The sequence below is a fragment of the Lolium perenne genome, chromosome 6 (genome assembly GCF_019359855.2).
Source record: "Lolium perenne isolate Kyuss_39 chromosome 6, Kyuss_2.0, whole genome shotgun sequence".
Classification (NCBI taxonomy): Eukaryota; Viridiplantae; Streptophyta; class Magnoliopsida; order Poales; family Poaceae; genus Lolium; species Lolium perenne.
Window position 1 is genome coordinate 139,619,788 of NC_067249.2, and position 17,919 is coordinate 139,637,706.

Consider the following 17,919-nt stretch of genomic DNA (forward strand, 5'->3'; position numbering starts at 1 on the left):
CTAGTCTCCTATCTCCACCCAAGGGAAATGCTTTAAAACCTATCTCCACAATTCCAACTCAAAACCTGTCAGCACTACATTCTACTATTTTTTACACCATGAAACTAATTATGCTCCTTATATATCTGCAACATCAAACTAATTTTGAATCTAAAAAGCAGTTCGAAAATAACATGAAAGAAAAACTCCAGGAAGAAAATGAAGGAAAAAAACTTAAAATGTTCAATGATTGGTTACCCTTGTCTATTACTACACTGTATGGACCATCGTCATGAGCTGAAATTTTAAAAATAAGAAAACTTGGCACAGACCTAGGACAGGGAAGAGATGTCAGCAGGGAGAGCTAGGGGCAGGGAGGAGATCAGGCTGGGGGAGAAACCGGTGGAGTTTGAGATTGGTGGAGGTCGGCTGAAAAGCATACAATCAGCTCAGCATGAACTATTCCTTAAGCAAGCAATAGCCTTTTTTACAGCAGCATTGATGTTGCACTACCAAACTGTAACTGAAGTTAAAAAGAGAATCATCTATTTTCTTAAGAGAGATGTATAGAAAGCACACAATCATCTTGGAACTGTTACTTAAGCGTCGTATATTAAATGTGTGTATATAAGTGCATATACTTGAGAGATTTCTATATGAGAGGAACACCAATTTCAGTGAGCATAGATATTCCATATGAAAAGAAAGATAAGCAACTTTGAATACAGAAACAAATCATCCGCACCAGTCCTGGCTAAAGTTCTCATCAGATTGATTCAGTTTGCCTTCAATCCACAAATTTCAAAGAAACTAATGTGAATATAGAGCAATCATGAAATATTATTTTCTGTTTCTGTACCTCATCGTAAAAAGAATTGGTTCTTTGGCAGAAAGTGCAACAAGGTCGATCCAATCATCAGTATGCTGCCAACACAGACTGCTACATTCGTCTAAACCTATTTGCATCTGGAAAAAAAACACACCATAAAAGGTAATGATCAGAATAAGGAATCTAGCTACCAGGAAGAAAAGTAAATGGGCCTAAGGGGGGAAATGAAGCGAAAATATAGCAGAGATAAGATCCATACAGTCTCTTGGCTGAGAACTACAACATCACTCCACAGTATGATGTAGTGAATGTGTAGTCAGAGTAAAGTATCACTTGATCAGAAGGATTACTGCAAGAAACAGAAACAGCAACTAAACGAACCTCATCTTGACTCTTTGCTTACTAAACCCACAACACATGAAATTTCTAGCTAATTCTTCTAAAACATATTTTCCTAAAGAAATCAACCTTTTGGCGGAGACTGGAGTAAACATATGTGCACATCAAGAAATAAGAAATGCATGAATTGTCATAAAGAGTAAGTGAAGCCATCTTGTTACTATGTCTTGATCCTGCTGAGACAAATAGCTATACTTTCATATAATGGTGACACCAAAGAAACCCAGAAGCCTTTACAAACACTTTCTGGCATGCTGAAGTAACAAAGTAAAGATATAGAAGAACCTTCTGAATTTCCATTTCGTTGTTGTAGGAACTTGAACAGGCGTCAATACCTCTTGTTTCCATTCCCTGAAAGCCCCAAGCACATTGAAATGCAATCTGATGCCAGTTTGAGCGTGTTGAACAGACATGAAAAAAAGTTAATCTTCAGATCTGAAGAACATAGCAGAGATAGATTAAAGCACAATCTCACTATAGTGATTGCATACCTCATCGCGCTGCCACGGCCATTCTCACCGTCACTTCTCCAGCAACCGGTGCCTCCACTCCTTGGTTCTCCCGAGCAGCTAGCTTTTTTGGACCCTCGATACCGCGGCCCTGGACAGCGCACCGACCGTAAACAGTTTGAAGGCCGAGTTCATGAGGTTGATGGAGACAGCGACCTGGGGTAGGTGCGGATGGGGGCAAAGGCGACGACCGCGGCGGAAGTAGCTCAGCCAAGGGGGAGGTCGGGGCTGGCCACCGCTTGGCCCTTGCAGTTCGTCCCCGTTGACTATGAACTGAGGACGATGAGGGAGAAGTGGCGGTGTGGACGGCGATGCATATTCCGGGTGCAGATGGATCCGGAAGGGGGCACCAGCCGCGTCGGCTCCTCCCATGGCCCCCGCCTCAAGATGCCGAGGAGGGCGTCGATCTCCTACTCCGTGCCGCCTAATGCCATGGGAGGGAGAGGCGGGCATCGGGCTGCTGCTCCACGCCGCCAGCCGCCTTGGGTGGGAGAGGAGGGAGTGCCGCGCTGATGGCCACCTCGGTAGGAGCCATGGTGCGGTGGCCAAGCAGGAAGAGGAAGGCGGCAGCAAGGGACAGGTGGATTCGTGGAAGAGATCGTCGGTGGGGAAGAGTCGGGAGAGGTACCACGTATCGGGGACAGATGCACGTGTTGATACCACGAATCAGGACAGACCAACACAACTTTGACCGGTTTGGACCAAATCCCTCAACAGATCAAATCGTGAACATCTTTGCTAGGGCCACACAGCCAAATCACAGAAAGCCAACCCACCGTGCAAGGTACCAGCCAAGGAAAACAAAGGAATTGTACACGTGTTGGTTAGAAAACAAACCGTAAATCACCACCAAAAACGTTACCTAGCACCAAATCTACACACATGAAAAATGCTGCGGAAAGCAAACCACTCCAGCGCATACGTGTTAGCTCAAAGTTTTTTTTTTTGAGGAAGCAACGGGGGGCGATTTGCCCCCCGTTGCTAGCTCAAAGTTAATCCACAAATAGATCCAAAATTAGGAGAAAAATCGAAGTGGTTAAGGTTTAATATAGTAGTTATGGGGTCAATTCGAATCCTAAGCAAAAGATTTTTCTTCCCGACTGTGGAGAAAGTAGAACCAGCTGTCAAAAAGTAAAGGAAAGAGCAAACCAGTCTCGTGCAATCCTCGGTCCTCGGGCCACTGCCCCCGTCCTCTCTACAAGTACCCCCTCTCCACACCCAAACCCCTCACGTCATCACTCACCACCCTCTCCCCCTTCTCTCTCTCTCTCTCTCACCACACCTCACGCGCACACGCACCACCCTACAGGCAACATGGTGAGTTCTCCCGCCCCCGCCCTCGCCGCCGCGCCGCCGGCCAGCGCCTGCTAACCGGAGTACCCCGTTGTTCCCGTGGACGCAGGTGATGGCTCAGAAGACCAAGGAGGCGGAGATCACGGAGCAGGACTCGCTGCTTCTAGTAAGTTCCCCTCCCTCCCGCGCCCCCCGTCTCTGGTCGGAGTCCGCGCGATTCGAGTTGATTCCGCCGCTGGGTTTCGTGCCGGTCCACCCACATTTCCTCTTGCGATTTCTGATGAGCGAATCGGTTCGGCGTAGCGATTGCGAGGTGCTGGTTCGATTTGGGCGGGTTCGAGGGTCGGGAGCGCTCGGGGTACCGGGATCGTTTCAGGTTTTGGGGGTGGATTCTGGGTGCTTGTACGGGGATTTTTTTCACCGATTTTGCGCGCGGTTTGGGGTGATTAGCGGTGGGGTTTTGGGGAGGTTTCTGCTCCGGTGTTTGCTAGTGGATAGTTCGTTCCTAGTTTTCTCCCCCGCCTCTCGGGTGCTTTTGGGTCTCTACTCGAACGGGCCGTTCCGCTAGTAGTGCTGGTGTATTTCTTACGGTTTTTCTTCCTTCATGCTACTTGCTTGCTCGTTTTCAGTCGAATCTGCTTTTGGGAGGCTTCGCTCGCTGTTTCTCTCGATTTCGCGGGCAACTAGCGGGGAAATCCACCTTTGTGGTTTGATCTCTGCGATTCCCTAATTGGGGGAGCTGTTGAACCGATCCCATCGCTTTTGTTTTTCTACTCCACTGGTTGTTCGTTCGTCAAATCGTAGATGCGCTAGTTGTTCAGTTATATGCTTCGAATTCTCGGCTGGAAATGTTGGTACCTGCTCTTAGTTGTTTGCGGCGATGTACTCGGATTTGAAGCGGCCTGATAGAAGCGTCGAGAAATTATCAGTACTTCGTGTTGGTACCTGCTCTTAGTTGTTTGCGGCGATTTACTCGGATTTGAAGCGTCCTGATAGAGGCGTCGAGAAATTATCAGTACTTCGAATTCTCTCTTTGCGTGTGGGATTTTCTCTGTACGTGTGGATTTAGGTTAGTTTCATTTCCGATATAATTTCGGAGGTTTTGGTAGCAGCAGATTGTTCATCGCAACTTCATGCCCCTTTCGAAATGTTTTGTCTACGTGGAACATGGAGATATGTAATGTTTACTAACTCTTACGTATCTAGAAATTAGCTTGGAACATCAGCACAAACTTCTGTCATCTGAGGTTGAGTTAGACTGTACTAGTCCCTCTTTCTAGGAGATCTTCTGTTGTTTAAATGCTTCAAGTGGTGTAGTAACGTTGCTATATTCCAGTTTCTTCTGTAGTTTCGAAATGGTTGTTTTCTTTTGCTGTGCTGTGAAATTTTGAATCTATGTTCTGCCTTCAGGAGTTATATGAGGTAAGCAAACCTCTCTTGGCGTGTTGGGAAACTACCCAAAAACTGTGCTCTCCCTCGTGTTAGATATTACTAGTTTTAAGTTACTAGAGAGTGTTTTGACAAATACTATGCAGGATTATTGGTTGTCACTACCAAGGGTCTGCTAGCTTTTCATTTGAAAATGTGGGTCGTTTATTCCCTATAAAATATTTCTTTGCATTTCTCGCATACCTGTTCGCCCTCAGTTGCAATGTTTTGCTCTCTGTAAACTTGACAGATTTTATGATCAATGGCCATACTGATCTCTATTTTCAATTGGTGCAATATTTTTACACGATCCGTCAGTCCACTCTTATTGTGAACTTTGTGATTAACTTTGAGATCATTTTTCAGTAACACAATTCTGATGATTTGAGCTGTTTCTTTGGGTATCAGCATCATCTGATGGAATTCATAGCGTATTGCATAGTTTTAAGTTATTCATATAGCTATTTGAATTGATATTGGTGACCTGTTTGACCAAACAGACAAGGAATTTGCTCCGGATTGCTATATACAACATCAGCTACATCAGAGGCTTATTCCCTGAGAAGTACTTCAATGATAAGTCTGTTCCGGCTCTAGGTCAGGACCAAACCCAGTATCTGCATGCAAAATCTGTAAGTCAATGTGATATTTATGAGCTCAAAGCCTCAAACAAACTTTTATTTGTCGCAGAGATGAAGATTAAGAAGCTGATGCCCATGGATGATGAGTCAAGGAGGTTGATTGATTGGATGGAGAAAGGTTAAATATGTTCTAGACAGCTTTAGCTCATTCATTATATTCACTGTTTTATGGTATATATTTTAGATCTGAAGGTGTGGTTTTCCTATTTATTTGTTTGTTTAACTTTGTGATGAAATTTAGGTGTCTATGATGCTTTACAAAAGAAATATCTCAAGACCCTTCTGTTTTGCATATGTGAGAAGGAAGAAGGCCCAATGATTGAGGAGTATACCTGTGAGTATCACTTGTGAAGTTTGGCTGATTTGTAGCATATTAAGTTGAATTCGCATCATTGATGGATCATCTGTCGTTTATTTGCTCATTATGTTGCATAATCATCTTGCAGTCTCATTTACCTACCCCTCGAAGGGTGAGGATGTTTCAATGAACTTGAGTCGCACAGGGAGCAAGAAGAACAGTGCCACATTCAAATCAAACGCAGCAGAGGTCACTCCTGATGAGATGAGGTGATATCCCTTCTGGCTGCTATGATTCTTTTCTATTCAGTCTTTTTTGGTTCTTAGCATTAGGGTGTTCTTCGATTTAGCTGTAGTATTTGTACAGAAGTAATGTTGTCATAAATTCATGTTTGTATATGTGCATGCTATTGACAAAATAAAAGACGTCAGTTGTAACTTGTAACCAATCAATGGTAGACTAGCAATGTCCTGATGTTGCATCGGTTTTCCTTTCAGGAGTTCTGCTTGTAAGATGATCAGAACGCTGGTTTCACTTATGAGGACCTTGGACCAAATGCCAGACGAGGTAATTTTACAATGCTGTAATTTGGCTAGAGTTGATTGTGCCGAGCTGATTTTATCACCTGTTTGTTGTTCAGCGAACCATTCTAATGAAGCTGCTATACTATGATGATGTAACAGTGAGTGCCTTTTGTTCTAGTTATTTATTGAAACTTGCAGCTGCCATTGTATGGAGTAGATAACATAATTATTTTGCTCTCTATGAGAAATGATCCAGTCTTGGTGGAAGCTTTGACATTTTATTATGTTGCCAGCCTGAGGATTACGAGCCTCCCTTTTTCAAGGGCTGTGTTGACAATGAGGCCATAAATATATGGAACAAGAACCCCTTGAAGATGGAAGTGGGGAGTGTCAATAGCAAGCATCTTGTGTTAGCTCTGAAGGTAGTGAAGAATTGCAGGCATTTGGACAGAACTTTTTGCTGTGTTGTTCAATTGAATTTCTCACTTTCTGTTTCATTGTGCAGGTTAAGAGTGTCCTTGACCCTTGTGAAGCTAACGATGGTAACAGTGAAGATGACAACATGAGCTTGGGTCATGAGTCTGATGAAGATGATGACTCTTCTGACACTGAGGTAAAGGCCAGTAGAATCACATAAATGATATCCCCTAATATAAAATGCATGGCTGAGAAAAAAATGCAACTGATAAGTTTCAGTGAATTGTCTTAAAATTTCTCTCCATTCTGTTAAGCACTTGGATGACATTACATAATCCCTGATTTTATTAGGTTCGCCCATCGGAAGGGGATCGTTACGTTGTTGCTCCTAATGGTAACATATACTAAATGATTCTCTTGTTGTATCTATTGTTTTTTGTGCTAATGTACTTACTAAAACAGATGGAAATTGCAAAGGTCAAAGTGGTTCAGTTTCAGAAGGTCAGCTGATTTTGTTTGAAGAATCTTTATTTGCTCATTCATATATGTACCACCTTTCATACAGAACCAGACTATGTCAATTAGTTTGCTCTTTTCTAACCTTTGTATATTTGCAGAGGATACTCAAGATCCTGCTCACGAGGAAGCGATAACAGCTCAAGTAACAGAATGGATATGCTCAAGAGACATCAGTAATGTCCATGCTTCAGATGTCCTTTCTAACTTCCCTGACATATCAATGGTAATTCTTGCTCTGATTTTCCTTTTCAATGATTATTGATATTTTGCACCAATTAATTTCCTATTCTAATCGCTAAACTTGCACGCAAGTGCCAAATTATAATTACGCACTGCATGTAAAACAGACTGTACCTTGATTGATACACTTTATGAGTTTTATATCCAGCTGCTAACAACTGCCTGTTGAATGTTTTGCAGGAAATGGTGGAAGGTAATGCAAGGAAAAACTTTTCTGTGTCCTCATCAGCTTGATTCCGTCCTTGATAAACGCAGGCATTCATTATAGACTATATTTAATTACTAGACTAACGGATCACCTTTCAGATATTCTGGAGAAGCTACTTAAAGATGGTTTACTTTCCAGGGCAAGCAAGGATAGTTATGCTGTTAACAAGGTCAACCTAAGTAACATTATTGTTTACCATGTGCTGTATTCACTTATGCAACATGAATACATGACCATTTTATGATTTCAGATTACTGATCCCAGAACTCCACATATAAAGAAAGAGGTCCTGATGCAAGATGTTTCACCTCCTGAAGGAACTAAAAGCAACAATGTTGATACGATGTATATGAAGGTGACCCTCCTTCTACCCTTGACTTGTTAATGTATCTCGCTTTCCCTAACATATTGTTGTTGTTACAGGCATTGTACCATGCACTTCCAATGGATTATGTGACCATAGCCAAGCTTCAGGGAAAGCTAGACGGGGAAGCCAACCAGAGCACAGTCCGGAGGTTAATTGACAAAATGGTGCAAGATGGATACGTTAAGAATTCAGGCAACCGAAGATTAGGTAACTATTTGAACCTTTAAGTCTAAGTTGCCTTTTCATGGATTCTAGCCTCTGTGTTTCTGGATGGGTTCACATGTTATGTTATTTTTTGTGAAGTTGACCAGTTAATGGAGAAGAATAAGTCAATAATCCAGCCCCCTAATCTCTGTCCCTTACTTTTTTTTACTGAAGCTCAAGTGATCACTTTATGCATGTTGACACTACTCTTTTGGAAAACTGTTGAACAGCTCCCTTGAAAGAGTCCCATTTCTTCATGAAAAATGCTTTAGCAGTAAGAATTGCTTGTGGATCTTGCTTGGATATGCATTAGCTGGAATGCTTCATAAGTTGTTTTGACTCATTGATACAATTGATTTTTAGGATAACTTTTCATGTCATTTTCATGTCTCTGGTATATTGCAGTAGTCAATAATACTTGCATGTATCTTCTAAAGTTGATGAGCTTGATTATGCTACTAGTATTATTATGATCTGTTATGCGGGTTTACTAGGTTAGTCTTTTACGAAATTCATGTCACTTTGTGTTACAGGCAAAGCTGTGATTCACTCTGAAGCCTCCAACAGAAAGCTCCTTGAGATAAAAAAGATACTGGAAGTTGATTTTGACAAAGAATTGGTATGCTGTAATTTCTCTAATACTTTCAGATGACTGGCTCTTAAGATTTGTGCACTACTTCTGTAGTAATTCTACCACTCACTTATGGAGTATATATTCCCAGTTGATCTCATATTCTGCTATATCATGCAGCCCACTGATACCAACCCAGGAGGTGCTGAGTTTGAACGCAGAGACCACCCTATGACTGGTAAGTAGCAAGTAATGGCTTCGTTCCCTTGTCCAATAGATTTGGTGGTAGTCTCTGTTGCAGCAACACCGCGACATTACCCACTTGTGTCTTTCAACAGACCAAGAAATGAAAGATGGCTCGACAAACGGCTGCCTCCACTCTGTCGGATCTGATCTTACACGCACTCGGGAGCTACCGGAGGCAGAGCAGAATATGTCCACGCAGAAGGACCCCAGCAGGACTCCGACCAGCATTCGCGAGGTACGACCAAAGCCTGATCTCCAATTAGTCAACAATCATGCACACCTAAGAAATTGGGTAGCCAGACATAGAGTTGAACGTGATGAATCGTGGATGCCTTCTTGCAGCCGGCTACATCCCTGGAGAGTGGGGTGCTCGGACAGAGGACCAGAAAGCCCTTGGCTGGCGGGGACGTGTCGCAGTGCAACCAGCAAGCAAAGCGAGCCAAGAAGGCCAGCATGGTAAGAACTTCATGTCAATTCCTCCACTAGGCTTCTCTCTTCCCTTAATACAAAGATCAGTTAGCAGAATTCCTCCACTGAGCTAAAATTATTTGATCCATAAATTGAGTGCATTTGGCATGCTGGTCACACCTGGTATCTTGCATCGACTATCGATCGGTTAGCAGTTTGGTGCTCTGCACGAATATTGAGCCTTGGTTTCTGTGAAATGATAATGCAGGCCAAGGAGCCGATCCTCCAGTACGTGAAGCGCCAGAAGACCCTTGTTCAGTGAGTCGCGGAATCCGGCAGAGCAACTAACCTTCGTAGCTCAGGTGAAGAAGCAGATATCCCTAGTTCGGTGAAGAAGCACATGTCCCCAGTTCAGTTCGTCCAGGTGCTTTGCAACTTGTGAAGATAGTGAGAGAGAGCACCCGAGGCAGATGTAGATCTTTTGTCCTAGGCTCTTGGTCCTTGGTAGTAAAACGTAAAAGAGAGACTTGTCCATGATGTTGTTTCACGCAAGACTGTACTGAGATCACTTTGCCTTCTGCTGAAACGTGACAGTACCATCTTCTACACATTTGGTTGGATCGTTATTATTCGCTTCACACCAATCACATGTTTGATGCATTTCTGTACTGACAGTACATAGGACTAGGAGTAAGTTCTTCCGCTCTCCTGGTACTGCACTGCTTGTTTGCTCTGGAAGGGAAACCTGACTGCCTAGCTTTGATAGAACACATACATTGCTTTTATTTTGCTCGTTATAGAAAAGATTGCTACATTTGGCCGTGCTGCACGATGCACTGCCAGTGCCAGTTTACAGATTACCACCGTGTTGACTATGCTAGTCTGTGGCATTATCCATAGTTACGTGGGAAAATTATGTTCACCTATTAATTCTTTAAAAACGTCTTTTCTCTTCCTTCATTCTCTCCTAAATTTTTTCTGTGAATGAAGCTATTTGGCCTCTGGTTTCCGGAAAGGAAAGTACTCCTATGTTTGAGCAAGTGCTCACCGTGAGACCATGACACGCAAGACGGCAAAGGTGTATATATTTTCATAGAAGCAGAGAGAACAAATGTTGATATTGCTAGAATGCTGTGAGAGGTTCTCTGGCCTGCTAAAACATGGCGACCAGGGAACATCTCTCTGTCCTCTAAAAAAAGAAACACTGCATTGCAGTTTAAACTGTCAACTCGGATCACGAATGTAGGAACGGTGGTGTAAATAAAAGCAGAAACACGATCTCAGCACAGATATAAACAAACTAGCTAGTGTAACCCAAGTGTGCAACCAAAAGTTCCTGGCTGAACTGTCACGACGCGACGACGGGCGGCAGAGAGCAGTTGGTGCCAGGAGACGTATCATTTCAGTGCCCACCGCCGATGACGGCGCTGGACGTGCCTCTTGTCTTGGGGAGAAGGACGAGTGCGAGTATAGCGCAGATGAAGGCGAATGCGCCGCCGATGCCGAATGCGGGCGTGTTGTCCTTGCCGAAGGCTTTGTCGATCGGACCGGCGGTGAGGGCGATGATCAACTGAACAAAGAGCAACGAGTAAGCAAAGTTAAGAATATGACAGACGGGCGTGTGTGCCTTTGGGCTAAAAAAAAATCCAATGGCGGGCACATAGTAACAGCCTGACGATCGAGTTGCCAATAGAAACTACTGCGCTTGCTTTCTGTTTATTACCTGTGGCACGACGATGGCTATGTTTAGGACACCAATGGCGAGGCCTTGGCCACCGTCCTCGTTAGCGACAACCTCAGAAGCAATAGCCCATGGTATACTGAACAGCACCTGCAAGAATGGGATTTTGCCAACAATATTTTAAGCATGCAACCCGGATCAAACAGTATGAAAGAATTAACAGACGAGCAGCTAGAACCAATGTACTCGTGTCAACTCACGGCTTGTGGAATTCCGATGAGCGCGAAGAGGGTCAGCGCGGTGGCCTTGAGCTTGGGGTCGGGCCCGGTGAGGCTGTCAGTGTACGACGTGTTGTACCCCTTGGTGGAGATCAATCCGACGACGACCATGGCCGTCATGATGCCGAACACCATGAAGTTGCTGATGGACCAGACGACCTTGGAGGTCAGCTTGCGGCACAGCTTGGGGATGAGGAAGGAGCTGACCGCGAGGCAGACGGAGCAGAGGAGCAGGCCGATGGCGCCCTCGCGGACGCCGGCGTCGTAGATGTCCTGCTTGGGGCCCTGCGGCACGCCGTGGTAGATCTCCCGGCCCATCCAGTCCGTGTCGTACTGCAGGAAGGGGAACCACGCCAGCTGAAAGAATAGAAACAGAGTGATGTCAGGTTAGTTAGGTGCTCGATGATGCGTGCATTACATGAACATGAAGTCGATAGATGATGCGTACCCAGGTGACGGCCGTGACGGCGAGCACTTTGAACATGGCGGGGGGCAGGTTCTTCAAGCTCTTGAAGAGGTCGCCGAAAGCGGAGCAGCAGCCGCGACCGGAGGCGGCCTCGACGTCGGCCTTGTCGAGCTTCTTCTCGTCCGCCAGTAACAAGGTCACCGACATGCTGATGGCGATGAGGATCTGACCAAAAGAAATTTCGACGCACGAGCGACAGCAAAGATTAAGTAGCCGTGACATTAAGCAACCACGGAAGAGATATCAGAGTGTGTTCGAGTGCTCACCACGGCGGTGAGGAAGGCGCCCTTGAGATTTGCGCAAGCGTCGCAGCACGCCGCAGTTTTCAGCCAGGGGAACCACCTACAACCAACGAACAACGTGATAAGTCAGTCAGTCAGTCAGTCAACATGCATAGCATAGATGTCCCAGAAGTCGAAAAAAGGACTATTTTGACTACAGCGCAAGGCGTAGCCGAGAACGTACTCGTGCCATTTCCCGTTAGCGCCGGCCGTGTAGCCGAGGATGTTGCCGATAGCCATCCATAGGCAGAAGATGGCCTGGCCGACGTTGGGGCCATGGTTTCCAGCTGCAACGAAAACAGTGAGTCACCGATCTTATTCCCTTCTCGTTTTGAGTAGAATCACAAAGTCAAAATAGACAGATAAATTGCACGCATGCTCACCAGATAGATCGGCCATCATAGCGCGAGCCGGTCCCTGGACGGTGTTGTTGGCGAAGTCGAGGAACCAGAAGCCAACGATGTACACCGCGGCGGCAGCCCAACGAGGACCGGTGGTCGCGCTGCAACAAAATCCACACAAATATTTTCAGTGCTACCTCGGAAACAAGAAGATGAAAGGAACACGAGTCCACTCTAGTCAACTCATGCAAGTCAGTCAGACTCATCAGACTGATGGACAGAAGGTGCTGACCTGCAGTGCTCCTTGGTGTCGCCGAGGCGCCGGCCGATGTCCGCCGAGAAGCCGATGAGCATCACCTGTTGCACCGAACCAGCACAGATCGTCAGAAACAGAAATCGGTGCATGGTGGTAGTTGCGAATTATCGGTGAGCTTAGTTACATACGGATAGGCAGATGATGAGGCATCCGACGAGGATGAAGGGCCGCCTCCGGCCCATCTTCGCCGTGCACCGGTCACTGTAGTACCCCACGATGGGTTGAACCTGGCGAATCAATCATCAGCACATTACTAACGGTCTTTCGCGCGTTCATAGCGCTTTTCTGTTTGTTCCCCATTTTTTTAGCAACGCGGCGTTGGAAAAATGTCAGCATACGAAAATAAGACCATCTAGATCTATCTATAAATTATCTAAATTCCTGGCTTATTCAGATTCTACGGTACGAATTAAAGACAGAGGAAAGGAAACGGAAACAAACGGGGTGAAATCGCAGTACGAAATTACTCACCACAAATCCAGCTATCGGCCCGCAGATCCAAGTCAAAGAAACGTACTGGTGAGGAATCCCAAGAGTCTGCAACAAAAACATCGATGAAATCAGAGATGAACAGAGCAGCATGACAGAAGATTGACAGGAACATCTACAGAGGGTCCAACGAACGGAGAGAAAGGGGGAAACAAGAAGCAGTAATGACGTACCTGGGAGTAGGGCGAGAGGAGGGACAGCTGCAGCGCCCAGCCGTACTGGATGCCGCCGGAGACCATGCAGGCCATGAACAGCCTGAGGAGGCTACTGACCTTCTTCTGTCCATCGACATTGTTCTCGCCGGAGCCCTCCATCTGGCGGACCTTCTCCATGTCCACGAACAAGGCCGACCCGACCTTGCCGGCGGCCTCCTTGGGATTGGGATCGCTCCGGCCTTCCTCCATTGTTCGTTGGGAGAAAAGCGGCGGTGGTTTCGCAGCACAGAGATGGGAGAGAAAGGGAGATGGGAAGTGTGCGAGCAAAAACCCCAGGTTGAAGGGGGTTTTAAAGAGGACGCGCGGGGCAGAAGCCGCGTGGAGTGGGTTAATGGCGGGTGGCCCACCGGCAGTGACACGCATGGGAGGTTTTATCTCGTTTTATCCGTTCGGGTTTGGGCTAACCTTCCGGCTATGGATCCTATCCTTTCTTGTTTTCTTGTTGAAGGAGGTTGGGAATTGGGAGGGCACGGTATACGTGGAAATTAATTACGGCCCCTGACTATGATGCCGTTACCAGTTTTGTGCGTGTGAGTTGGTCTTATCCATTTAATTAAATTGTTTTCATGTATATACCATATATATTTTATACCATTGAAATGTGTATATATCTCTTCTACCCTTATGCCAACTGTCTTTGTATTGTACGGCTGGTTGAGAGTGGATCGATGTATTTCTTGAGAAAAATGAGTTTAGCTCAAAAAATTGTTGAAAATTTCACCAAAAGATAATTGAAAGAATTATCTTTGTGTCAAAATGTAGGGGTAAGAGCATCTGCAGTCACGTCACCCAAACCGTCCCCCAAACGGCGCCGGATCGAGCGTTTGGGGGACGTCGCTCCCCAGCTGCGTCCCCCAAACGCCGCGCCCAAACATTAAAGTACTCTTTTCTATTTTTTTTGCATTTTTATTTCAATAAAGAGAAGAAACATTCCACAAACTAATAAATAATTGGGAACGTGGTTTTACACGAAGACATGGTTTGGAACATGGTTTCTCCACAAACTAATACATAGTTTGAACCATGGTTGACACAAATATAAAATATTGTAAAATAACTAAACCTAACTAGGCCGAGCATCGAAGGTTTCGTGTGTTCGCTGCCAAGAAACAACACTCGAGGGCACACCCAGTCACCCAAAATGGAAAATCCAGCTGTTGACGGTGCCCCTGTTGGTTCTTCCGAGGAAGAACAACCAGAAACCTTCGTGCATAATTTCGCTGCGAAGAAACAACGCTCATCAGTCGTCGTCCTCCTCGGCGATGTCGTCGTGGTAGTGTCGGCGGCAACGCGTCTCGTCGAACACCTTGACGCTCATGTCCCTGTCGCCAAAGTAGGAGAACACGAACACGAAGCCGACTTTGAGGTGGTGGTAGTGCGCGAACTTCTCCCAGCCGATGTGGAGGTACATCTTGCCGCACGCATCGTAGATGACGTCCACGATCCACCGGCAACAGCCACAATCATCCTCCCGCAGATGCAGTGAGCCCGGGCGCTCGTCGCCGGCGACGAAGTCGGCGAAGGTGTCCGGCAGCCTATGGATGCCGTGTGGGTCGCCCTTGAGGACGACGATGAACTCGAACAGCACGGGCCCCTCCTCGTCCTGCATGTCCGAAGATGAGGACGACGACGGCGTCGCAGGCGACGGCGAGCGTGCAGCTCTGCCGCGGCCACGACCACGACCACGACCGCAAGCTCGGCCTCCGCCTCTACCAGTCATGGCGTTGACTCTTGAGATGGTGGCGGCTAGGGTTGGAGAGAGAGGCGCTAGTGTTTACGTGTGAAAGGGACGATGAGAGGCGGCCCTTTTTATAGGCCGGAGGGAGGCGGGGGAGCGGTGGCGCTCATTAACGCCGGCACGCAGAGCTAGGCGTGACAAGACGCTTCGATGCGCCTCTGCGGGAACTGCACCGTCGTTGTGCGCCAATAACTTCCGTCGCGAGGTAGGCGACGGTTAGATTAAAATTCAATGTGCCGCTGACGCGTCGGTCCCGCCCCTTCCCGCCTCGCTTTTCGGTGTGTCTGGTGTCCCATAATGCTAGTATCTTAGAAACATGATGTTTGGGTAAGGATAGACATAGTGCTAGTATCTTAGATAGTATCATGCATCTTAGGCCCACAAAAATGCTTATATGGCATCAAATTAAGGAGGAGAGATAAGTAGAGTAACATAGGTGGATATTGTATCATAGTGCATGTTACGGGAAAATTTAATGCTAAATAGATCTTGTACACATATTTGTATTGAGATTCTACAAAACAATAAATTTAGAAGATTATGATATTACTCTGTAATACCACCCACTATAGTGATAGTACCATAGACAAGTACCATATGCATGATACTACTATATGATACTATGCACTATGACCAGCCTAAGAATTGTGTTACTAGGAGCAAGTGTCATGCTAGCTGTACAGGCATGAGTTTGGTGTTGACTACTTGTCAGGGGTGAAGCCCCCAGTGGGATAAGGCAGGGCAGCCGTCCTATCTTGATTTTTGGTGAATACATTCAGACGCAAATATTTTATTTGAACAATTTGAGTGGTTTTATGTTGAAAAAGAACTATATATGATAAAGTTATGCTTGTTTTAGTGAACATTGCGCAAACCCTTCTTCGAACCAAAAATTAGGACTAGATACCAAAAATATATACTCATTTTCAAGGTTCAATGTGAATAAAATTGCCTTCACATGTACCATGGAGATTTATCATGGATCTTACTATATACTACAAGATAACATTTAGCTATTCATCATTCGTACATGGAGAATTGGAGAATTTTTAGATTTATTGATATTTGAAAGGCACTTTCGGCGATATTATCACCTCTGAGTTGGCGTTGCTTTCAAGTGTGGAAAAGACAACAAGTGAAAGGAATTTCCCGGTGACAAAGAGCATCAACACTGAGGCGGGCATCAAGCGAGGGATATTCAAAAGTTTTGGTCTATAGAATTATTTTCATAAAGAAAATGTGCCTAGATATATCTAAATTTTTAAAAAAAATCTAAAACATCTACTTATGAACGGATGGAGTACCGATAATGTCACCTCAATGGTAAGGCTTGACCCTTTTTATGGACATAGGAGTATTGTCTAAGAATTATGAGTGCACGACTTCAACAAACAAGTGTCAAATCTTACTGCCTACATTATGACAGACAGAAATGTCCTGGTGTTGAAATATAGATATGTGCTAATAGTGTTACGGTGGTAGGCTGCCAGAAAATCTCGAGGCTCATGAGTGGCTAAGGGCATCTCCAGCGGCGCGACGTAAACGGACGTTGAGCGATCGTTTTCGTCCGTCGTGACCGAAAATGCGTCTGGGGCCTGGTCCAGCAGGACGACGCAAAGTGACCGGACCGTCCGCGGAGACGGAAACCTAACTCAAATATGCGCCAGGTTTGCGTCTCCGCGGACGCTCGGCGGTCGCGCGGAGAGTTCTCCATTTCTTACCCGGTCCCGCATGTCAGGGCCAGCGAAATCGACCGCTTCGATTTGCTTCTTTTTCCCCTTCTTTGCTGCCCTAGTGCGACGCCACCACCCCAACCCCACCCGCCGCCGTCCGGCCGCAGCGCCGCAGTAGTCGCCGTCGGCTCCGTTCTTGCCGCGCGGGAGAGCAGGAGCGCACTCGGCACTCGGGGCTTGGCTCCGCCGCGTACCTGCCGGCTGTTTTCGGGCGAAACGCTCCCGGTTGCGCCGCCCTTCCGCGCCGCCCACGACCTGTTCGGTCAATTGCATCGGTAGGTTTCTTACTCGTGTTTTCGGTGCTATTGTGTGCGGCCATTGATCCACAGTTTGTACCCACACAGATGGACATGTGGCAGATGTTGGACAAGTTCCGCGCGGAGGTCGTCGACTCCTCTTCCGACGAGAAGTCCGATCCGTCGACGCTGACATTGGCAACTACTGCGGCCTCCATGATCCACGAGTTCACCTCTAACCCGGGGCCGCAGCACCGGGGCTCTGTGAAGGGGCGCTCCAAAAACCTGCCGCGCAACAGAGTGGAAGGGCAGGCCCACCTCCACAAGGACTACTTCCACCTCACCAATCCGATCTTCCCGGAAAAACTGTTCCAGCGCCGATACAGGATGTCAAGGGACATGTTTGAAGGAGATATGCCCTAGAGGCAATAATAAAGTGGTTATTATATATCTTTATGTTTATGATAAATGTTTATATGTCATGCTATAATTGTATTAACCGAAACATTAGTACATGTGTGATATGTAAACAACAAAGAGTCCCTAGTATGCCTCTTAACTATCTTGTTGATTAATGGATGATTAGTTTCATAATCATGAACATTCGATGTTATTAATAACAAGGTTATGTCATTATATGAATGATGTAATGGACACACCCAATTAAGCGTAGCATAAGATCACGTCATTAAGTTATTTGCTATAAGCTTTCGATACATAGTTACCTAGTCCTTATGACCATGAGATCATGTAAATCACTTATACCGAAAAGGTACTTTGATTACACCAAACGCCACTGCGTAAATGGGTGGTTATAAAGGTGGGATTAAGTATCCAGAAAGTATGAGTTGAGGCATATGGATCAACAGTGGGATTTGTCCATCCCGATGACGGATAGATATACTCTGGGCCCTCTCGGTGGAATGTCGTCTAATGTCTTGCAAGCATATGAATAAGTTCATAAGAGACCACATACCACGGTACGAGTAAAGAGTACTTGTCAGGAAACGAGGTTGAACAAGGTATAGAGTGATACCGATGATCAAACCTCGGACAAGTAAAATA

The 17,919-nt window shown here is 45.9% G+C and overlaps 2 protein-coding genes across 3 annotated transcripts; one reads left to right on the forward strand and one right to left on the reverse strand.

Moving 5' to 3' along the window:
• Positions 1-2,939: 2,939 nt before the first annotated feature.
• Positions 2,940-9,706, forward strand: LOC127326521 (meiosis-specific protein PAIR2). 2 transcript variants are annotated; one of them, XM_051353367.1, is made up of 22 exons: positions 2,940-3,033; positions 3,119-3,175; positions 4,938-5,034; positions 5,128-5,196; positions 5,320-5,412; positions 5,525-5,645; positions 5,874-5,943; positions 6,017-6,058; positions 6,194-6,322; positions 6,406-6,513; positions 6,669-6,711; positions 6,780-6,818; positions 6,935-7,059; positions 7,257-7,269; positions 7,383-7,453; positions 7,535-7,639; positions 7,708-7,858; positions 8,389-8,474; positions 8,607-8,664; positions 8,765-8,907; positions 9,015-9,128; positions 9,349-9,706. In XM_051353367.1, the coding sequence occupies exons 1-22, from the start codon at positions 3,031-3,033 to the stop codon at positions 9,400-9,402; spliced, it is 1,791 nt and encodes a 596-aa protein (XP_051209327.1). In that variant the 5' UTR covers positions 2,940-3,030; the 3' UTR covers positions 9,403-9,706. The 2 variants fall into 2 exon arrangements, with proteins under 2 accessions (XP_051209327.1, XP_071678793.1); XM_071822692.1 differs by having other exon boundaries at positions 6,795-6,818.
• A 441-nt stretch (positions 9,707-10,147) lies between these two features.
• Positions 10,148-13,420, reverse strand: LOC127326520 (sucrose transport protein SUT5). The gene is made up of 11 exons (XM_051353366.2): positions 13,106-13,420; positions 12,915-12,980; positions 12,572-12,670; positions 12,420-12,484; positions 12,170-12,288; positions 11,971-12,073; positions 11,772-11,847; positions 11,488-11,670; positions 11,022-11,396; positions 10,804-10,911; positions 10,148-10,650 (listed from the first exon to the last, which is right to left on the reverse strand). The coding sequence occupies exons 1-11, from the start codon at positions 13,334-13,336 to the stop codon at positions 10,483-10,485; spliced, it is 1,593 nt and encodes a 530-aa protein (XP_051209326.1). The 5' UTR covers positions 13,337-13,420; the 3' UTR covers positions 10,148-10,482.
• Between the last annotated feature and the right edge of the window lie 4,499 nt (positions 13,421-17,919).

Excerpts from the sequence above, each read along its gene's own strand:
- LOC127326520 (XM_051353366.2), bottom strand. The coding sequence starts at position 13,336 with ATGGAGGAAGGCCGGAGCGATCCCAATCCCAAGGAGGCCGCCGGCAAG. Across the intron at positions 11,671-11,771 it reads GCGCCTTCCTCACCGCCGTG|ATCCTCATCGCCATCAGCAT; the intron begins GTGAGCACTCGA and ends TCTTTTGGTCAG. Across the intron at positions 10,651-10,803 it reads TAGCCATCGTCGTGCCACAG|TTGATCATCGCCCTCACCGC; the intron begins GTAATAAACAGA and ends CTCTTTGTTCAG.
- LOC127326521 (XM_051353367.1), top strand. Across the intron at positions 6,514-6,668 it reads ATGACTCTTCTGACACTGAG|GTTCGCCCATCGGAAGGGGA; the intron begins GTAAAGGCCAGT and ends TGATTTTATTAG. Across the intron at positions 7,454-7,534 it reads ATAGTTATGCTGTTAACAAG|ATTACTGATCCCAGAACTCC; the intron begins GTCAACCTAAGT and ends TTATGATTTCAG.